This window comes from Trichechus manatus, unplaced genomic scaffold (genome assembly GCF_000243295.1).
Source record: "Trichechus manatus latirostris isolate Lorelei unplaced genomic scaffold, TriManLat1.0 scaffold00016, whole genome shotgun sequence".
Lineage (NCBI taxonomy): Eukaryota > Metazoa > Chordata > Mammalia > Sirenia > Trichechidae > Trichechus > Trichechus manatus.
The window spans coordinates 9910518-9929654 of record NW_004443952.1 but is presented as its reverse complement, the minus strand read 5'-3'; the positions used below and the strand labels follow the sequence as shown (position 1 = coordinate 9929654).

The window sequence follows — 19137 nt, the reverse complement described above, 5'->3', positions numbered from 1 at the left end:
TTATAGTGAGGGAGTTGATGTGAGACCTAGCTTGGCCAACACTTTTAAACACATCCTGTCACCTCCACCTCTCTGAGTAGGGTAATTCTATCTAGAATGTAGCCTGACATGATTAGTCTAACATCTGACCCTGGCCTGGCTTGGACATTTTCTGGTCCTCTATGGCTCCTCTTTAGTTTGATTTACCTTCCTTTAGAGTTGTAAACCCCCTGTTAGGGATGCTCCTTTATGGTGCTGGACATAGTTAAGTGCTAAAAAGAGTAAAAGAGAACTCTATGGGGTACAGAGCAAAAGAAGTAGTAAATGCAGAGAGTGCAGCTACTACTTCTAGGGCCAAGGGAAAAGTGAACAAAACATTAATGTGTTTCCATTAATTTTGTATCTCTCTCTTATACACACACACACACACACACATACACATGTGTATATATATGCAAAATTACACAATATACTTTTTAATATATCATTATGTTTCATTTTCTCTGAGTGGCTGGTGGGTTTCGATCGCTGACCTTTTGGTTAGCACCGACTGCTTAGCGCTTATCCATTGTGCCACCAGGGCTCCTTATGTTGATACGTGGTCTTATGCAAATATTTGGGACATACTTATACTAAAAAATTATTTGTTGTTCATCTAGAATTCAAATATAACTGGGCGTCCTGTATTTATCCGGCAACTCTAACCCTAGGGGAGTTGGCAATATCTGATGAAATTTTTGATGGGTGTGGTGGTGCTACTGGCATCTAGCGGGTAGAGGCCAGGGATGCTGCTAAACATCTTACATTCCCTCTATGGACAAAGAATTAGCGGATCCAAAATGCCAGTAGTACTAAGGCCATGAACTTTAAGGGTCTCTCGCAGACTGACAGTGCCTGGGCTTTCTAAGTTCATCTTCCTTTTGGAAAGGCAGCATGTGGTTAGTGAGAGGAGGAAGTCCAGGGCTGGATCTTTAAAATCCTGTGCACACAACTTCTTGCGGCTAATAACGCAACGGCTAGGAGCTAGACTGCCTATCGCAGCAGGCGGAAGAATGATGTAGAAAAGATCGCATGCGAAGCGCACTGGGGGCAGTAAAGCGCTCTGCACACTCCGGATAAGTCGGACCACAACGCTTTGTAACTTAAGTGCCTCTGACACAGACTGAGCTATCCTCTAAGGCCGACCAAGAACAAATCCTCCTACGGCCGGGAGTAGGAAGGCGTTGAGTAGCACACTGGAAACGGCCTGGTAAAGGCGTCCTTCTCCCCTAGCAACGGTCGTGAAGGAAGTGGTTGCAGTAGCCGTGCCCTTTGCGCCTGTGCGGAGGCGCGGTCTGCTAACGTGGAGCTGCGCTCCGGCGGTAGAGCCGGGAGCGCCACGGAGTGTGGGAGACCCGGTAGGTTGGCGGAGCTGCAGTTAGGGCCGGGATGGCGGCGCAGCTCGCTCCGCGCCGGGTAGCCGGCGCTGCCGGGCGGCGCTGGTTGGCTTTGCTGCCTCTAATGCTGCTGGCGCGGCCCGCGGGGGCCCTGTTGGAGGGGCTCTATTGCGGCACGCGCGACTGCTACGAGGTGCTGGGGGTGAGCCGTACGGCGAGCAAAGCGGAGATCGCGCGGGCCTACCGCCAGCTGGCCCGGCGCTATCACCCCGATCGCTACCGGCCCGAGCCTGGCGACGAGGGCGCCGGGCGGACGCCACAGAGCGCTGAGGAGGCCTTCCTGCTAGTGGCGACCGCTTACGAGACTCTCAAGGTGAGGCTTGGGGGTATGGATGGGCTGGGAAGACTAGCCGCGAGAAGCGCGTGGCACGGCGTTTTCTGCCTCCCGTCTTCGGAGCGAGGTTCTCTGTGACCCCAGCGCTGGGCCCCGCCTCTGCCACGACCCGGAGGATGCGTACGTTTTCCGACACGGCCCATTGACAAGGGTGGGAACCCCTTTCGGTCCCGGAGGGGGCAGCATGCCTCTTCCTGGGGGATTGGGGTGGGCAAGTGATTCTGCCACACGCTCCCCCATGAAAAAGGTGTTTCCTCCTTTTTGTGACAGTCATTGTTATGCAGAGCTTTGGGGATCTTAACGTTTATTGAAAGCATTTTAATAACGTGCAGGACAGGAAGCGCTCGAGTATTGAATGACACTGGTGGCGCTAATTTGGTATGGCAGAAATTCCTTTTACGGAAACGGTATTAATTATTATGACATTTAGCTGGGAACGAGAAAAACAGTAAGAAGAACGATAAACGAGTCACAAGACGGGATGTTTTGACTCTTGGCTCTGAAACCCCTCTATGACCTTGGGTAGGTGACTTAATATGTCAGAGTAGCTGTTTCTTCATATGTAAAAATAAGGTCGTGATACGACCGCCTCACAGGATTATTATGTGCCCCCTTAAATGATAAGTGTGAGAAATCCCCTGTATAGGATCTGTAATTTAGTAGGTGCTTAACAAATGTTGTGTTAAACATTTGAGGGTGAATTCTAGCTTGGGGTAAAAGACTGTTGAGAATTTCTAGTAGGAAATATTTTGTGAATATGTGTTCAGTCACTTGACAAAGATTGAGTCGTGTGAGGACAGGAGAGGGGAGATGCTGTTCTCTTCTGCATGCTGCAAAAGTTAAACCATATGACAAATCACAAAGTGTAAGTCATACTTGAGTATCCGTCAAGTATAGATGTATTACTGCTTCAAGGGTCCCATCATACTAATACAGCAGCTGTTGTAATTGCAAGATATTTCTAGCCTTTTTTTTTTGGAGGCACAGTTCTCTATGTTGGTATATAATCTGCTTTTAATGACAGTGCTTTGAGTGGATGAACTCTAATTTAACCATGGATTGCTTCTTCAGATTAGTTTTCCAGAGGTGAAAATACTGAGTCAAGGAGTTAAAGGCTATTTATGTTTTCCAGAGCAGTTTGGAGAGTTTACAGTAGTAAATGAGCAGGCCTAGATTACTGAATTCTCACTAGCATTAATTAGATTGTAATTTTTTTATTGGCAACTAATTGAGAATGGATGGGAGCTGGGAAAATGCCATGACCAGAGGGCTTAGTTTGCCCATTTTCAGGGTAAAGAGTGATTGAAGAAACGTTTGAGAAAAATGGGAAGGAAATCTCTCCATCCAGGGTAGCCCAGCATATAAAGCCCTAACTTCTTTTTTATGCAGTGAGGAAAGACAGAGGTCCAGAGAAGCTGCAGAAGCTTTGCTCTTTGTGCTGCAAAGCTCTGCTGTTGCATAAGGGAGCCCTGGACAGATGGAAACTCGGGGAGGAAAGGGCAGCAGAAACACTGGCACCTGTTGCCTTCTGCTGGGTTTTGTGGGGTTAGAGATAGGTGGCTTGACATGAGAATGGTGAGCTTGTTGGTAAGAACTTTGAAAACAAATGCAAGGTTGAGAGTAGGAATAGAGACAACAGAAATTCTTGGCTGGGAGGGACCCCAGGTTCTAAATATTCTTGCTATCTTCTCGAAGAGACTTCGGGGTAAATTTGGAGTACTGATTTGGTTGCCTCTAAAGGTTTCTACCCCTAAAGTTTAGCTCTCATGTGTCAGCTAATAAAAATCCAGATAAATAATTGGCCCACTCAAGAACAAGGAATTTTTGGGCAGTTAAAAACTAGTATGTCTGGAGAAAGTAGCACTTTTACCCTTGACTCCCAAAAGGATGTTGGTGGTAGCTACAGATGTCTCCATATGGAGCTAGAGTTGAAAGGAGTGCTCTATAGCTTCCCTACTTTACAGTATTACTGCAAGGGAATGAAAATTATTTGTGAGAGAAAAAGGATGTCTGAGAATAGTTTGGGCCCCTGAAAAATCATATCTGGCTGCGTTCTATGAAGACTCCAGTTTAACGTTATATATATAGGTTGACACAGATTCAGTTTTCAAGTGGAGCGTCTCCAGGAACTTTTTACATCATTGCAGATGCCTTCTCTTGGATAAGAAAAGACTGGCTCACTGTGGAAGAAGTTATTAAAACAAACTGGGTGGTATGGTTTTATTTGTGTCATAATGGAGAATTGTGTGGAAGTTGCCGGAGAATATAATTTCTGGGCAATACAAAGATGTAATGAACTAGGGTCATCCAGTTTGGAGGGCCCCAACCCTCCCCCCCAGAAACAAAAAACAACAACACAAAACCAAACCCATTGTGGTCGAGTCAATTCCAACTCATAGGAACCTTATAGGATAGAGTAGAACTGCCCCATAGGGTTTCCAAGGAGTGCCTGGCAGATTCCAACTGCCAACCGTTACGGTTAGCAGCTGTAGCTCTTAACCACTACACCACCTGGGTTTCCTGGAGGGCCCCAGCCTTCTAAGTTATCCTTTTAAGGCAATATTAATGGAGCTATTGTTTGACTTGGATTATAGCCTCAGATTGGAAAGAGGATTTGTGAGGGAGAGGTCTCAGGTGAGCTTTGCTAAGGGAAGGTCAGATAGAATAGTGGGACAAGTTGGTGAGTTCTAGTGGTTCTGAAATAAAAATGAGATGCAGAAGCCCACTGAGAATTCCATAATTGTCTCATGGCGGCAGGAACTGCAGAACTGAGACCACAACCGTAAACTTTAAAGTTTTTTTACTTCCTTCTGTTTGCTGTTTTTGTTAGTACTCTTATCTCTTTTCTTGGAGGCATTGGTAGCTACCACCAACATCCTTTTGGGAGTCAAGGGTAAAAGTGCTACTTTCTCCAGACATACTAGTTTTTAACTGCCCAAAAGTTCCTTGTTCTTGAGTGGGCCAATTATTTATCTGGATTTTTATTAGCTGACACATGAGAGCTAAACTTTAGGGATAGAAACCTTTAGAGGCAACCAGATTGGTACTCCAAGATTAACAGCAAAAACTTTGAGGGGTATACTTGTCTATAGAGCTAGCAGAAAGGGTGGGGCTGGGGGGGTGGGAGCTAGGAAGAGTATGTCCTCCTTTGCAGCCATCTTCAGTTATTGCTGGTATGTGGGGGAAAAGTTGATTTTATATTTGCTTTGTAAAATGAATAGTTAGCTTCCACCTCTGGAACAGTTTAACAGAAATGATCTCTCTTTTGATAGTTGGAATAGTTTAATTGTAAATTAATTGGAGCCAAGAACCTTTTTTCTCTCCCCACAATTTTTTGATAACCATCTGAGTTTCTTTTATTATTGGTCTGTTCAAGTCTCTTTATATTTTTAATATATATGATCTTAGAAGCTATGGTCTATCCTCATTATTATCTTACATTGGAGTTCCACCAATACTTCTGATTAACCAAGGATCTCCCAGTGTTGGTAATACACATGTGGCCAAAATGGAAACTGTATTTTTGCAAGGCATTGGTGGGTTTATGACTCTGAGGTCGTGGTCAAATAAATGCCTGTTTAAGAGGGAGAGAGAAATTTGAATGGTGGTTCTTAAACAATAAGTACAGTAATGTGATTTAAATACAGTGGGTAACGCAAGACGAGAAGATATTACCATAGCTGGTGGTTCCTGTTTTAGCAGTGAAGATTCTATCTGTGTATAGAGAGACGGAGGAAAATCAGAAAAGAAGGATGGGTAAAAATGGAAGGCAGAAGACCCTGGTCAGACGCTGTCACCAAGTCATGCTTAGTTCATATTCCCAAATAACTTACAATCTCAGATCTCAGGGGCACTTCAGACAATTGTTTTCACACACTCCTGTAACCTAGTAATATTTAGTATATTTGACGACTGGGATTCAGGGAATTCATGGACTTTGGAAGTTAAGTGGACTCTTACTCGCTTTGTCAACATTGGATCTCATGGGGTGGAAAATTTAGTCCCACTTATGTGTTTTTATGTGGATATAGCACTTATCACACTGCACAATAAATATTGAGTAGTCCTCCTCCTTTCTCCACTAAACCATGTTCCTTGTTTTTTGTATGTATATCCATAGCACTTAGCACAGTGTCTGGCACATCAGATAATGAATGTTTATTAAAACTCTTATCTGGAGACCAATTCAGATAGAATGGAAATTGAAAGTGGATTTGTGGCGTTTTGACCATTATGTGAAGCCTACATTGCTATTTCAGTCCAAATTAATTGTAGTTTTGAAGAGTGGTACAGGTAAAGTTGACTGGATGTATGAATGGAAAATTTCTGCATGAGGAAAAAACTGCATTTCCATCTTTAAGAAGAAAGTATGTTCTGAGGGTTTTTAAGTGAGAACATTAATCCTTTTTAAATGCAGATAAGAATTGGATGAAGTAAGAGCAATGTCTTAGAAATAAGCAGATGAGGGAACAGGTGGAAAGGATGCACACAGAAAATCTATGATTGGTAGAAAATGGAAAAGTATTAGAATGTGACACATTTTGCAAGATCACAGAAAAGGCCATATAAAGGGTCTTGGAAATATTACTGGCATGAGGATTGTCTGGTAAGGTGAAAAGATGTGTAGAGAGAGCCTCCTACTCTAGCCTTGTCTTGAAAGGGAAGTGTCACAAGGGCACTTCAGTTTCTTTTTATCAGTTTGGTTGATGTGGCAGGGCTGTAGCACTTAGGAAGAACTTGGCTGAAAAGGAAACTCTGAACTCTCTGCTCTGTTATGTTACTGTTTATTGTTCATTCCTTAGCATATTCTCTCACTCAACCCTTTATCCCTGTACAGCTGCTGGGGGAGGAGTCCGTAACAATGAAAAGCACACAGTTCCTGCCTCTAAGCTCTTATTATAACAAGGGAGATAGATACTTATTGTTTGGTTATTATTTATTTAAGTTATATAAGTATGTACTAATTATATTGCTGTACTGAGAGGGAGCAATTATTTCTTCTTGGGAGATTGGAGAAGAATGTACTCTTTGAGCTCTATCTAGAGCAAATGAAGGGACATTTCTGGTAAAGAGAAAACTGGATCAACAAAAACATGGAGGTATAACTATGCAAAGCTTGTTCCAGGAATGAGGTGTAGGGTGGTGAGGGATAGTTGTGAGTCAGTATTTTCTCCACCAAGAATCACTTTTATTATATTTCCCCCGGGCATTCTTTGTTTGCGGGAAAAAATTAACTGCATGTATTAGTACTACTATTTTTATTTACTAACATTGATCAAGATTTTAATCAGTCATTCATAATAATTGGGTATTCATAAGAATGTTATAAAATGATACAAATTTCTGTTACAGTTGTGATGCTGATAAACAGCCTAATTAAGTAAGTGTATAGACCAGGGATGGCAAATAGTTTTCACCTCACATGCCTGCTCTGAATTGTCATGACTACCTGAAACATTATTAAGAGTTTTTTGAAGGCTTGCCTAGGTTTAGTGGGAGAGAGTGACATGTTTGATAGTGATTCCTCCCATGGGCCCAGAAGAAAGGTACAGCGGTATATGTCACATTTGCTATTTCTGTGTGAACCCATAAGTATTACTTATTTTTTGCTGATTCCTTCATTTCAGCTGTTATTCTCTCTTTATGGCCAGCGTTGATTATATACCAGATGTGTTTAGTTCTGGTTCTATAACTACCTGACACATGATGTCATCAGTCAGAGCTCCTGATCAACATAAAAACTACTGAGCTGCTATAATTCTAGCCAGAAGCTGAGCACTTGACATTTTAATTTCACTTGTGCAGAATTATCATGGGTAAATGAACATTTTGAAATGTTGACAACAGCACAAAGACCCTTATTTCATTCTTCATAGATTCCAGGGGGTCTAGAGCTACTTCTAGGAGCCCTGGTGGCAGTGGTTAAGCTCCCGACTGCTAACCGAGAGGTCGGTGGTTGGAACCTACCAGCCACTCCACGGGATAAAGTGTGGCAGTCTGCTTCTGTAAAGATTCACAGCCTAGAAAACCCTATGGGGCAGTTCCGTTCTGTCCTGTAGGGTCGCTATGAATCGGAATTGACTCCACAGCACACAACAGCAGTCACCATTTACCATTCTCTGAACATGAATTATTTGCATTACTATCAGTTTTCTATCAGTTTTTCCCCTAACGAAAAAAAAAAACCAAACCCATTGCCGTCGAGTTGATTCCAACTCATAGCAACCCTATAGGCCAGGGTAGAACTGCCCCATAGGGTTTTCAAGGAGCGGCTGGTGGATTCCAACTGCCGACCTTTTGGTTAGCAGCCGAGCTCTTAGCCACTGCACCACCAGGGCCCCGGTTAAAATAGGTTAGCCAAAAGATAAACAAAAGCACACACCCTCTACATGAATAGATAATCTCTGGAAGCTCCAGTATTCTACCGAAAAGGATAATTAGTAAATAGGTCCTGCCTGCTCCCAATTTCAAAATCTTCCCCAATTTTTCCCTGTATCTTCTCCAAAATCACTGTCCTCTTCCTCTATTTTTCATCTTCGTGAGTAACAACATGGTCCACACAGTAACCGTAGGTAGAAACTTCAGTATCATGATCAACATCTCCTTTGATTCTAAGACCCATTCATTTCATCACCAAGTCCTATTTATTCTTAGTCTTTAATCTGTTTCTCCCTCATTCATTCTTTACATTCATACTACCAGAGTTGTCTTCTGAGTATACTTCTACTCTATGCTGTTGTCCTCATACTTTAAAACATTTTTTGAATAGCACAGACATAACACCCTAACTTGTTAGCATGGATATAAGATCCTCAGTAGTTCTTAACCAAACCTACTCCTTAGCCACATTTACTACTCCTCTCTTCCTAAATTTTCCCAATGCTCAAGCTTCACTGAGTCCATGATATTTGCAGCTTGCTTTGCTTGGAACAAGTTTCACCACATCTTAACTTGTGTTTCAAGGTCCAGCTCTCATTTCATCTCTTCTGTGAGTTTCATTGACAGTGGTTCCAGGCATAGTCCTTTTCCATAGTATGTCGTATTACGCTTTTCTTACTTGCTAGATTCTTCTAGATGGGAGGGTTCTTACAGCCAAGACATTATCTTATTTGTCTTTTTATCTTCCTTTATGTTCAATACAAGTCCTAATGCCCTGCAAAATTATTTCCTGAGTGGAAAATGACTAAAATTTTTCAAAGCTCAGGTGACTCCGTAGATGATGATACTATTATCTGAAATACAGAGGAACAGATTTTAGTTTTTGAGCATGTTGAATGTGAGATATTTATGTTACGTTTAGAAAATGTTCAGGAGATAGTTGGAAATAGAAGACAGCAGGAAAAACAAATGTGAGATTCACAAGTTATATAGGTAATATTCCAAATCCTGGAAGTTATTGAGACCACATGTCGAATGAGAAGAGAAGACATGAGGAGATAGGTGCACTAGTGACTGGGTAGTCAGTGGACAAGGAAAGAAACTGGTAACAGTGCATTTTCTTCCTCTGCAGTAGGATGTAATGGCCTGGAAAAAAATTTGTGGGGGGGACAAAGGTATTTTTTTTAAAGGATCATTTGTCTGTGTTTCTTTTAAAAATAGGATTAATATATATCTTTATGGATGACCAAAGTATTATTAGATTTTCATATATTATTGATTCCTGGCCTTTACCATCTTAAAATGGTTTCTGCATTCTGTGTAATAGAAAAATTTTAGTGTAAAACTGGTTGCAATATCAAATTATTGCAATATATGTTTATTGAGATCAAACAATTCTTTATGTCTTTCAAGGGCAAGAACATAATATATTTTTGCCTCTGGGAGGTGGGATGATCCTTTCCATGAGAGAAGGGAGGATTCAGTACTTTCTTTGCTTGTGGGTTTCCTCTTGTTCACTTTTGATCTAGATACTGGTGGTTATGTTCCAGTCCTCCTGCATATGCCCAAGAGGATTGGGAATGGAGTGGACACCAGCAGAAGCACCATTTATTCCTGTAGAGATTAGAAACAAGGAGCTTATTGCCCTGCTTATCAAGGCTCAGGACAGAGAGGAGGAAGAAACAAGTATAAAGGTTTTGGTTTGGAAAGAAGTTGGAATCTCCTGACCCTGGAACCTTAAGATCCACAAAATTGCTGAAAGAAAAAGTACTACCTTATTGAAAGGTAAGATATTCAACTGTTTTAAGGTTTAAGCTATTTTAGCCACATTAATTTTCATAAGCTATGAAATCAGTCATTTCTACAAAGCTGATGTTTTTGTGACATCACAAAACCCATCATCTTGCTGGTGGATGAGATGAAGATCGTGTGGCTGCAGAGATAGATGTTGATAGTGAAGGAGAGCTTTTACAAAATTTCATTAATTTTTGAAGTGACATTTAATGAATGCCAGGCACTGTGCTAGGCCTTGGATATACAGAGATTATTGACTTACTTTCCCTATCTTCTAGAAGTTCTTATTCAAGGGGAAAAAAAAAAACCTGATAATTACAATGTGATAAGTGCTATAATAAATAGATACTAAATGTAATTGGAACTGGAATAAGAGTGGTCTGCTCTGTCTGAGGTGGTAATGTTTTGTGTCCTAAAGGATTAATAGGAGCTCATGAGGTTGAAAAGAAAGGGATGGGCACTCAAGTTTGAGAGAAAGAACGTGCTGTACTGAAGAACACACTAAGTTCTAGAAATTGCTAACTGAATGTTTGGTTTGGGCAAAAGAGGAGAGAGTGATTAAGAGATGAAGGTAGCTATGTTTGGGCCAGTTGTGGAGGTCTTGTTGCATGCCAAGGAAATTTTAACTTACCTTATTGGCCATGGGGAAATATTGGGGAAAAAATTTTAGGGCTACCTTAGTTCCAAGATATGTGGGAGAAAAATAAACATATGGTGTTAAAATAAGAATGTGCCTGTAGCACTCTAATTGGGTCCCAGAAAGAAAGGTGGTACTTGTAATTCTGTCTTTTCTTCTGTATAGTATTTCTGGTATCCTTGTGTTCTTACTAGGTTGGTTCTAAGCTTTAGAGGTCACTAAAGAAAAGGATTTTGACTTAGGCTTTTGAGAACTCCTAACTCTGACCAATATTTGCCGACCTTGAATACTTTGTAAAATGTGTTATGCATGCCTCAGCCTAAAGATCATTTTCTTCATTCTGGAGAGAAAGCTATAAAAACCCTAGAGTGAAGATTCTGATGAATAAATGTCTGTAACAAGGAGGTGGCCAACCTTCAATCTCTGCTAATGACCTAAACAGGGTTATTAAATTTATGGTGGACCCCAAGGAAAAGGAGACCATACTAAGTGAAGTCACAGACTTGGCCCTGAAACCTTTTGTGGGAATTGGGTAGTTTGAGGACTCATAAGAAGGCCCAGAATAGACCCTAGAGGTTCTGCTTGCAGTAGAGAGGCCAGACACAGGATATAGATTTTGGAGTTGCTGGTGCTGGGACATTACTTGACCATCCTGTTAGAGGTGCTTGGGACCTAGTGAAGTCACAAAATCTAGGGACCACTAAGATGGTGACCCTGAGGGAAGATTTTGAGAGAAATGCTGGGAGAGTGATATCTGCATTCTGTGGAATGTGAACTTCACTAAGATAAGAACAAGGAAGAGAGGATAACCAATGGAAGTATGACATCCACGTACCAGATTTCATTGACACTGAAAAGGATCTGGCCATATGCCTCAACAAAGAGGAATACACACAAAGAGGCTGGAGGATTGTAGGAATCAGATTTCAGTGTGGCATTTAGTTTCAAAACTGCATGTAATCTAGTTAGCGCAAGGAGGAGATTTATGTTTGAAGGAAAACATTTCAAAAGATGTCTGCCAAGATTGGGAGACTGAGTTCAAAGTCAAGGATTTCAGGTCAAAAGCAGGGTATTTTTATACAATTAGCCCAAAAAGCAAAAAATGACTGGAGACGGGAATGGAAAAAGTCTGAAAAGATATTTAGAAGTACTCAAAATGAGATACATCAAGAAATGTAAGTTTTAGACCTAAGGACTTTCTGTGTGACCTCTGTGAAGTTTTACCCTTCCTAGGTTAAAAGCTCTGGAATATGATGATGGTTTAAAGAAGGAATGATAGAGCTGACAATGAGGCTTGTGGCAGTTGCCATAAGAAAATCCTTTCAGACAGAAGAGAACATAAAAGGAGTGAATCTGGGAAGAATTTCAGGCTGAGCTCAGCCCTCCATATGTAACAGGCAGTTCTCATATAAAATAGACCCCAGGCATACAGTGCCATGGAACAGACTTTAAGGATGTTCATATCTAACTAGTTTACCTAGTGTCAGATACTAGTCAGAAATAAAAAATATTTTGAATGTAATGAATGAACTATCACTTAGAATGCTGTCAGTTAAAGTAAAAATTCTTAAGAGAAAATATGTAATGATTTTAATGGATACACAGGAGAATTTGTCATTAGCAAACTTCCCATTTTAAATCTGAGAAACTACATGTTGGACTCAGAAGGAGAGAGGCCCTGAAGAGACTCCTGAGCCTTTGTCTGCAGTAGCAAGGCCAGATTCTAGGTACAGATTTTAAAATGCCTTTAGCGAGAATCTGCAGTTTTATGAATGTTGAATAATTCATCCTAGAAAAATGCTGTAAGTTAAAGATTTTTGTTTTTGTAATGGTTTCTATTGCACTCATTTATAGAGAGTTAAAATTTTGTTTTGCTCTTTAACATTTTTTTTGAAACAGGACAAGTTGAAGTATGTTTCCTGTAGGATAAAAAGCAAACTAATCTAGTTTAATAGCTCTTCAGCCTATATATAGTGTAATAAAAGATTGACATTTATCCCTGTTAGCAGCTGAGTAGAGTTAGAGACGGTTTTAAGAAATGTTTTATTTACGAACATTCAGAGCAGCATTTCAAAATGCTGTAATTCTTTCGGCATGTTTATACGAGTAAGAAAGGTCTGTATGTACGTCAGTTATGAACTGGGCTGTGACAATGTATTATAAATAGTAAAGCAGTACATATTTGTATTATGTTTTTGTATAAGGTGTAATATTTCTTTTGACTTCAAAACACTCTTATAAAATTAGTAGGGCAGGTATTATTAACCTCTGTTTTACCAGTGAACTAGAGTAAGGCTCAGAAAGGCTAAAAATTTTGCTGAGGGTCACAAAGCTAGTAAACCGAAGTGTTTAGACTTTGACCATTGCCTTTTTCATTCTACTGCATTGATCTTTCAGTGTTTGAGATGAGTTTAATTCAGTTTTGTAGGCACACAGTGGCTTCATCTAGTTTTTGCTGTCTTAATTGTGGCTTTCAACAGAAAATTTTCTTCACAAGGCTAGAACGGGATTGTGAATATATACAAGAGAGAAACATATCAACAGTTATTGAGAGTAGATGTCAGCATGCTCTTAAGTTATAGGAATATAGCAACATCCTTAACACCACAAAACTGGCTTAAAAAGCGTGGGTAATTGTTACTGAAGTGTTTTTATTTTTCCAGGAGAACTAACAATACTCAAGAATTTTGGGAAAATATTTTTATTATGCTTTCTACCTAATATTAAAGTTCTAGGAACGAGTTTATATATGTCTTTGAAGAGCAATGGGAATTTTTTTTTTTTTGACAGTTAATTTCACTCAGTTTCATCTTATATAATTATAAAATTCTAGATTTAACTTAACAGATTCTAAACTAAGGCCATTTCATGAAATGTTCTACTATGAAATTGGATGTTGTGTTATCTTACAGGATGAAGACACACGAAAAGATTATGACTACCTGCTGGATCATCCAGAAGAGTACTACAGCCATTACTACCACTACTATAGCAGGCGTTTAGCCCCTAAAGTGGATGTTAGAGTTGTAATTTTGGTCAGTGTTTGTGCTATTTCCGTGTTTCAGGTGTGTATTGGATATGTGTCTCTGTATATGTGCACAAGTGTACTAGTTTAGTGCTAGTCATTAAAACTGAGCTAGAAGTACCATTTGTAGAATTTTAGTTCCAGTTGAGATTAATTTTTTTACATTGGCAAAATGCTCATTTATTCAACCAGTCAATAGTATTGGAATCTTTGTTGGTGGGAAATGTAGGAAATTGATGGTGAATGTCATTATATAGTTAAAAAAAAAAAAAAAACAACAAAAAACCAAGGTACCCTTGATCTCTTCTTCTTGCCCCCTTCTAGAGTTTTCCACATAACAGCCAGAGTGAATGTCAACTGCATCATATCATCTGCCTTTGTAGAACTTTTAAACAATTTACCTACCATTAAATTTGGGAAAAACCTGAACTTCTTAATATGGCTTACCAAGGCCTGTGTGATCTGGCCCGTACCTACTTCTCGGCTCTCCTCTTGAGCTATTCATGAGGATTGAGTATACTCACTGAGTCTCCTAAAGCACATTGGTCATATTTCGGTTCCTGGAACACCAGGCGTTCACCTACTTAGAGCCCACTTATACTGCACATACAGTTTCCTCTGCCTGGAACACTCTTCCCACTTACTCTTTGCCTTGCTGGCTACTTAATTATGCTCTAATCTCAGCTTAAAAGTTAATTCCTCAGCGTAACCTTCTTTTGCTGTTAATATTTCAAATTGAAGGAGAACAATTTCGGTGTTTCTCAGCAGGAGAACTTTTCGTTTTCAAGGCAGGAATATTCTCCCATGTGTGGGACTGCCCTGTGGTTTGCAGCATGTTTAACATTCTTGCTGTCCTCCACCAAATGCGAGTAGCGCTCCCGCCATTGTGACAACCAAAAATGTCCCACACGTTTCCCTAAGGGTGCTTCTGCTCATGCTGAATGAGAACCACTGAAATAGAAAACGAGCTCCAATAACTTGCTGTGTTGTTTTGAAATAGCACAAAAATTTAACTTCAGCTTGAAATGAATTTCCCCTACTATTATTATTAAACTAACCATATCTATCATGTACTTTTTGAGAGGAAAAGAACAAGTGAAGTGACTTAAATGAAGCAATTTGCTGGTTTGAAAATTACTTCTCCGGTTTAATTCCCAGAAATGAGGTTCAGTTTATATGATAAAAGAATTTCTGTTGAAGACTAAAGTTGTATATTTTAAACATACCAGCTTTTGTAGAAGTATTGCCCTTTAAAAGGAAAGCGCACAGATAATTTTAGTTTTCTGTTTCAGATAATGTAATACCCTGGTAACTTTTTTTGGTTGTTATTCCTAATAGATTTCTGTTGTAATCTTTCAGGATATTGGTGGTATAACTGCTGCATTCTTTCCATAAAATAGCAACTGAACTGTGTGGAGGGACTATGTGAGGAGCAAGGCTTTTCTGACAGTTAATAAAATTTTTTGTGGTTGAATATATTTATGAAGTAATTTAATGTCTTCCTGCCCAAACATATTTGAGTCTTTCAGTTCAGAATATGAAGAACATTACTGTAGTATATATAGATGGTTTAGGAAAGAGAGAGGAATGAATACAGTTACGTGAGGCTATACCCTGTGAATTTTTTAACATATTCCTCACCAGCTGGTTTTTGCCATTTAACTCTTCCTCCAATAAGTAAACTGCAGCATAAAAAACAGGAGCGTTTCTTAGTAGCGATCTGAGGAAGAGCCACATGACAACGATGTGAGAAACCCCGGGTGTGGTGTAATTGTATCCATCCATCCTCTGATCTTGGGTATCTGTTTGAATCTATGGCATTTTGCCTCAGCTCAGGATTTACCTTACCCACCTTGAGATCCCATTCTGGAGCATACCTGGGCATTGTGCATTTGCATCTTTGTGTGATAAAATATATAACAAAACATTTGCCATTTTAACCATTTTTAAGTTTACAATTCAGTGACATTAGTTTCATGCGTCATGTTGTACAGCCATCACCACTATCCACTTCCAAATGTTTCTTGTCACCCTAAACAGAAACTCAGTACCCCTTGAGTGGTAACTCCATTTCCCTCTCCCCCAGCTCCTGGTCACCACTAATAAACCTTTGTCTCTATGTATTTGCATACTCTAGATGTTTTGTATAAGTGGAATCACAATATTCGTCCTTTTACATCTGATTCATTTCACTCAGCACAGTATTGTCAGGGTCATCCGGGCCGTAGCATGTATCAGAACTTCACTCCTCTCGACTGTATGCATGTACCACATTTTGTTTATCCGTTCATCTGTTGAGGACACTTGACACTTCGGTTGTTTCCACTCAGCTGTGTCTTTTACATGTTACATCTTTGAAAGCCTTATTTTTAGTTAATCGGAATGGGTTTCTTGGGTGATAGTATTCATCAAGACTCTCTACTATTGCTTTAGTTATAGGTGAATTTTGGTAATAAAAATGACCTGTTTTTCTTTGTTAAATATTCTAGTTTTTCAGCTGGTGGAATAGCTACAATAAAGCAATCAGCTACCTAGCTACAGTGCCCAAGTACCGTATCCAAGCTACAGAAATCGCCAAGCAGCAGGGACTGCTAAAAAAAGCCAAAGAAAAAGGCAGAAACAAAAAGTCCAAAGAGGAAATTCGTGACGAGGAGGAGAACATCATAAAGAACATTATAAAGAGTAAAATAGATATAAAGGGAGGCTATCAGAAGCCCCAAATACGTGATCTTCTCCTGTTTCAAATTATCTTGGCTCCTTTTCACCTGTGCTCATATATAGTCTGGTATTGCCGGTGGATCTATAATTTTAACATCAAAGGCAAAGAATATGGAGAGGAAGAGAGACTGTATATCATACGTAAATCTATGAAGATGTCAAAGTCTCAGTTTGACAGTCTAGAGGATCATCAGAAAGAAACTTTTCTTAAACGGGAGCTCTGGATAAAGGAGAATTATGAGGTGAGTGGTCCCTCTGCTGTGATTTTAGTGTCACACTCTTTACCAAGTTAAAATTAGGTATGCGATAGGGGTCAGAAGTGTGCTCAGATTCTTAAATCCAAGAGTTAAATAATAAATAAAGACCTTTTACTGAAAGTATGGCTGTATTTGGTAATGGGGCAATGGATTAACTAGTAAATTGTCTTTTTAAAAGATGAATTTCAAATACTTAAATCGATTAATTCTGAAGAAGCTTAACAATGGTCTAATTTGATGTGTTCAACTGCAGTGGGATGAGGAGATACGTGTCTGCAAGGGTGTTAGGACAGCTGTATTGACTACACTGACTAAAATTTGATCCTCCCCAAGTTTTCTTCCAGTTATATGACCTAGCTAGAGATTTTTAAAAATCAAACAAAAAAAAAAGAAGAGAAATTTTGTTGAAATAATTGTTCATTTAAAAATGAGCACAGAGTCTTCTGCTTGATAACTAACGTGGAAAGTTACGTTAAGTTTAATTTACTTACTGTAATGTCTCAAAATCTTGGCATTTTAATAAATGTTGTATTCTACAATTGTCAATATAAAAATTACTTAGATGTGATCAGCGATCTAGCCACAGTGCTAAAAGGTCCAGCAGTCTCATCATAATGATATTGTTTTAGATTGTGGGCAAAATTAATTGATTAGTGTATTAAATATAAGAATAGAGCACAGTGAAACCTTCTTAAGAAATCAAAATGTAGTAGTTTTTTTTTGTTTTATAGCCATTCCTTTTTAGATGAGATGTCCTAAATAGATTTTACTGAAAGTAAAATTTCAGTCTGAGTTATATTTAAGTAAATTAACTTATTGTGAACTGCCAGAATGTGTTGACAAGTGGATATATTCAGCTTGCTTTAAAATAACATAAAAATGAGAGGTAATAAACTATTAGCTCCTAAGCGATTTGAAGTTTTCTTTTAAGTAGGTTAAGCAGCTCCATCCACAAAACTGTGTCATTCATAGAATGCTAATATAAGGTTATCCTAGTCATCGCTTCCTAATATTTGGAAATAATTGCTTTCTAAAATTCGATGTGGCTGTGAAACTGGCTATGAAAACATTCTGTTTAGCGTCACTTGACATCCACTGAAAGTTATAGAAATGGGAATGGTCTTTATTCTTAACCTGTGTGATTTATTTAACCTTCCTTAGGAACTTTAATCAACAAATATTTTGAAAAACCAATAATTGTCTTTGAAGATGAAAATAGATATAAGTTCAGTTTGGAGACAAACGTATATGTAAGGTTAGGATCAACAAATACTGAAAGTCATCAGTTAAATTTATAGTGTATCATGTTCAAAAATAAAGTGTTGATTCTTTAACAGTGGACTAGTTGTAGAAAGGAAGTGTTTAAAGTCTTTAAACTCAGTTTATATATGATTTCAAGGAGGGAAGGAATGTATTTCTAGAATACAGGAATCAATAACAAAAAATAACTAGTTACTGAACAAGTTTGATCTTTTTTATTTAACCCTGAATGTCAAAATGCTTAATTGTTTAGTATTTTTACATGAATGGGCTTTAGAAGACAAATGAATATATTCATTGGAAACTTACTAAAATTATATTTTTAAAATGTAAATATGCCATGAAGCTAATGACAGAGTTTCTCTTTGGATTGTAAAGCCAGTTAGTGTTATTTATCCTTACAGGTCTACAGACAAGAACAAGAGGAAGAACTAAAGAAAAAATTGGCAAATGACCCTAGATGGAAGAGATACAGGAGATGGATGAAGAATGAAGGACCTGGCCGGCTAACATTTGTGGATGACTGAATTACTGGAATGCTACTGTGCCAAACCACAATTGTGATATTATTTTCATAACTGAATTATTTTAGAAATGTATCAGTTGCTCCTCAGCAGTAACTAAAATTCTTCAAGTATTTGATTAAAAAGAATAATGTAGAAATTTAAACTTTCCCCTAAAACTTTGTACATAAGACATTTATGATTGTTCAATTTTTATAATCTATTTGTGGGTTTTGTGAAAAGATTTGACATGAAGATCTATTCATTGCCATTTAAAAATTTTATATGTCTAGTTAAAAGAGTTGACATGAAAATTTATCAGATACCATTTAGAATTTGTATGTGTTTAAGTGTTTATTCTTCAGTAGTGTTTCCTTCTTCTTTGTTATAGTGCTACATTTTTCTGCTTTCATGAACTCCATATTTTCAGACAACACAAAAATTATAACAGCGTTTAATTACACTGTGTGTCTTTCTAGACATAATCTTCAGCAGAATGATCCAACTATGTCATCTTCATTACAATCATTATAGGATTGAAATATGTTCAAAAAAATCTCTCTAGGAGAGTATTCTGCTGGAATGTCTTTATAATATATTCTCCCCTCCCTCTGTCATTATAATATTCCTAATAAGATCAGAAACTCTCCAGGAGAGTGAGTCTACCAGCATGTCCTTGTAGGATGATCTTGATTACAGTCATTATAGGACTATAACTGTATTCTCAAAACATTTCTTCAGAAGGGACCTTATAAAAAGGTCTTTTGTACCACAGTATTTTTCTTTTTTTAATTTAAAAAGTAATGACAGGGCAGA

At 38.8% G+C, this 19137-nt stretch overlaps 1 protein-coding gene across 3 annotated transcripts; it reads left to right on the top strand.

Moving 5' to 3' along the window:
- Window positions 1-599: 599 nt before the first annotated feature.
- On the top strand, window positions 600-18659 carry DNAJC25 (DnaJ heat shock protein family (Hsp40) member C25). Of its 3 annotated transcripts, none has more exons than XM_004372165.2 (4): window positions 600-1728; window positions 13471-13623; window positions 16073-16543; window positions 18223-18659. In XM_004372165.2, exons 1-4 carry the CDS (start codon window positions 1408-1410, stop codon window positions 18343-18345), a joined length of 1068 nt encoding a protein of 355 aa, XP_004372222.1. In that variant the 5' UTR covers window positions 600-1407; the 3' UTR covers window positions 18346-18659. The 3 variants fall into 3 exon arrangements, with proteins under 3 accessions (XP_004372222.1, XP_023583158.1, XP_023583159.1); XM_023727390.1 differs by having other exon boundaries at window positions 13471-13593; window positions 18223-18355; XM_023727391.1 differs by lacking the exon at window positions 13471-13623 and having other exon boundaries at window positions 18223-18355.
- The last annotated feature ends 478 nt before the right edge of the window (window positions 18660-19137 follow it).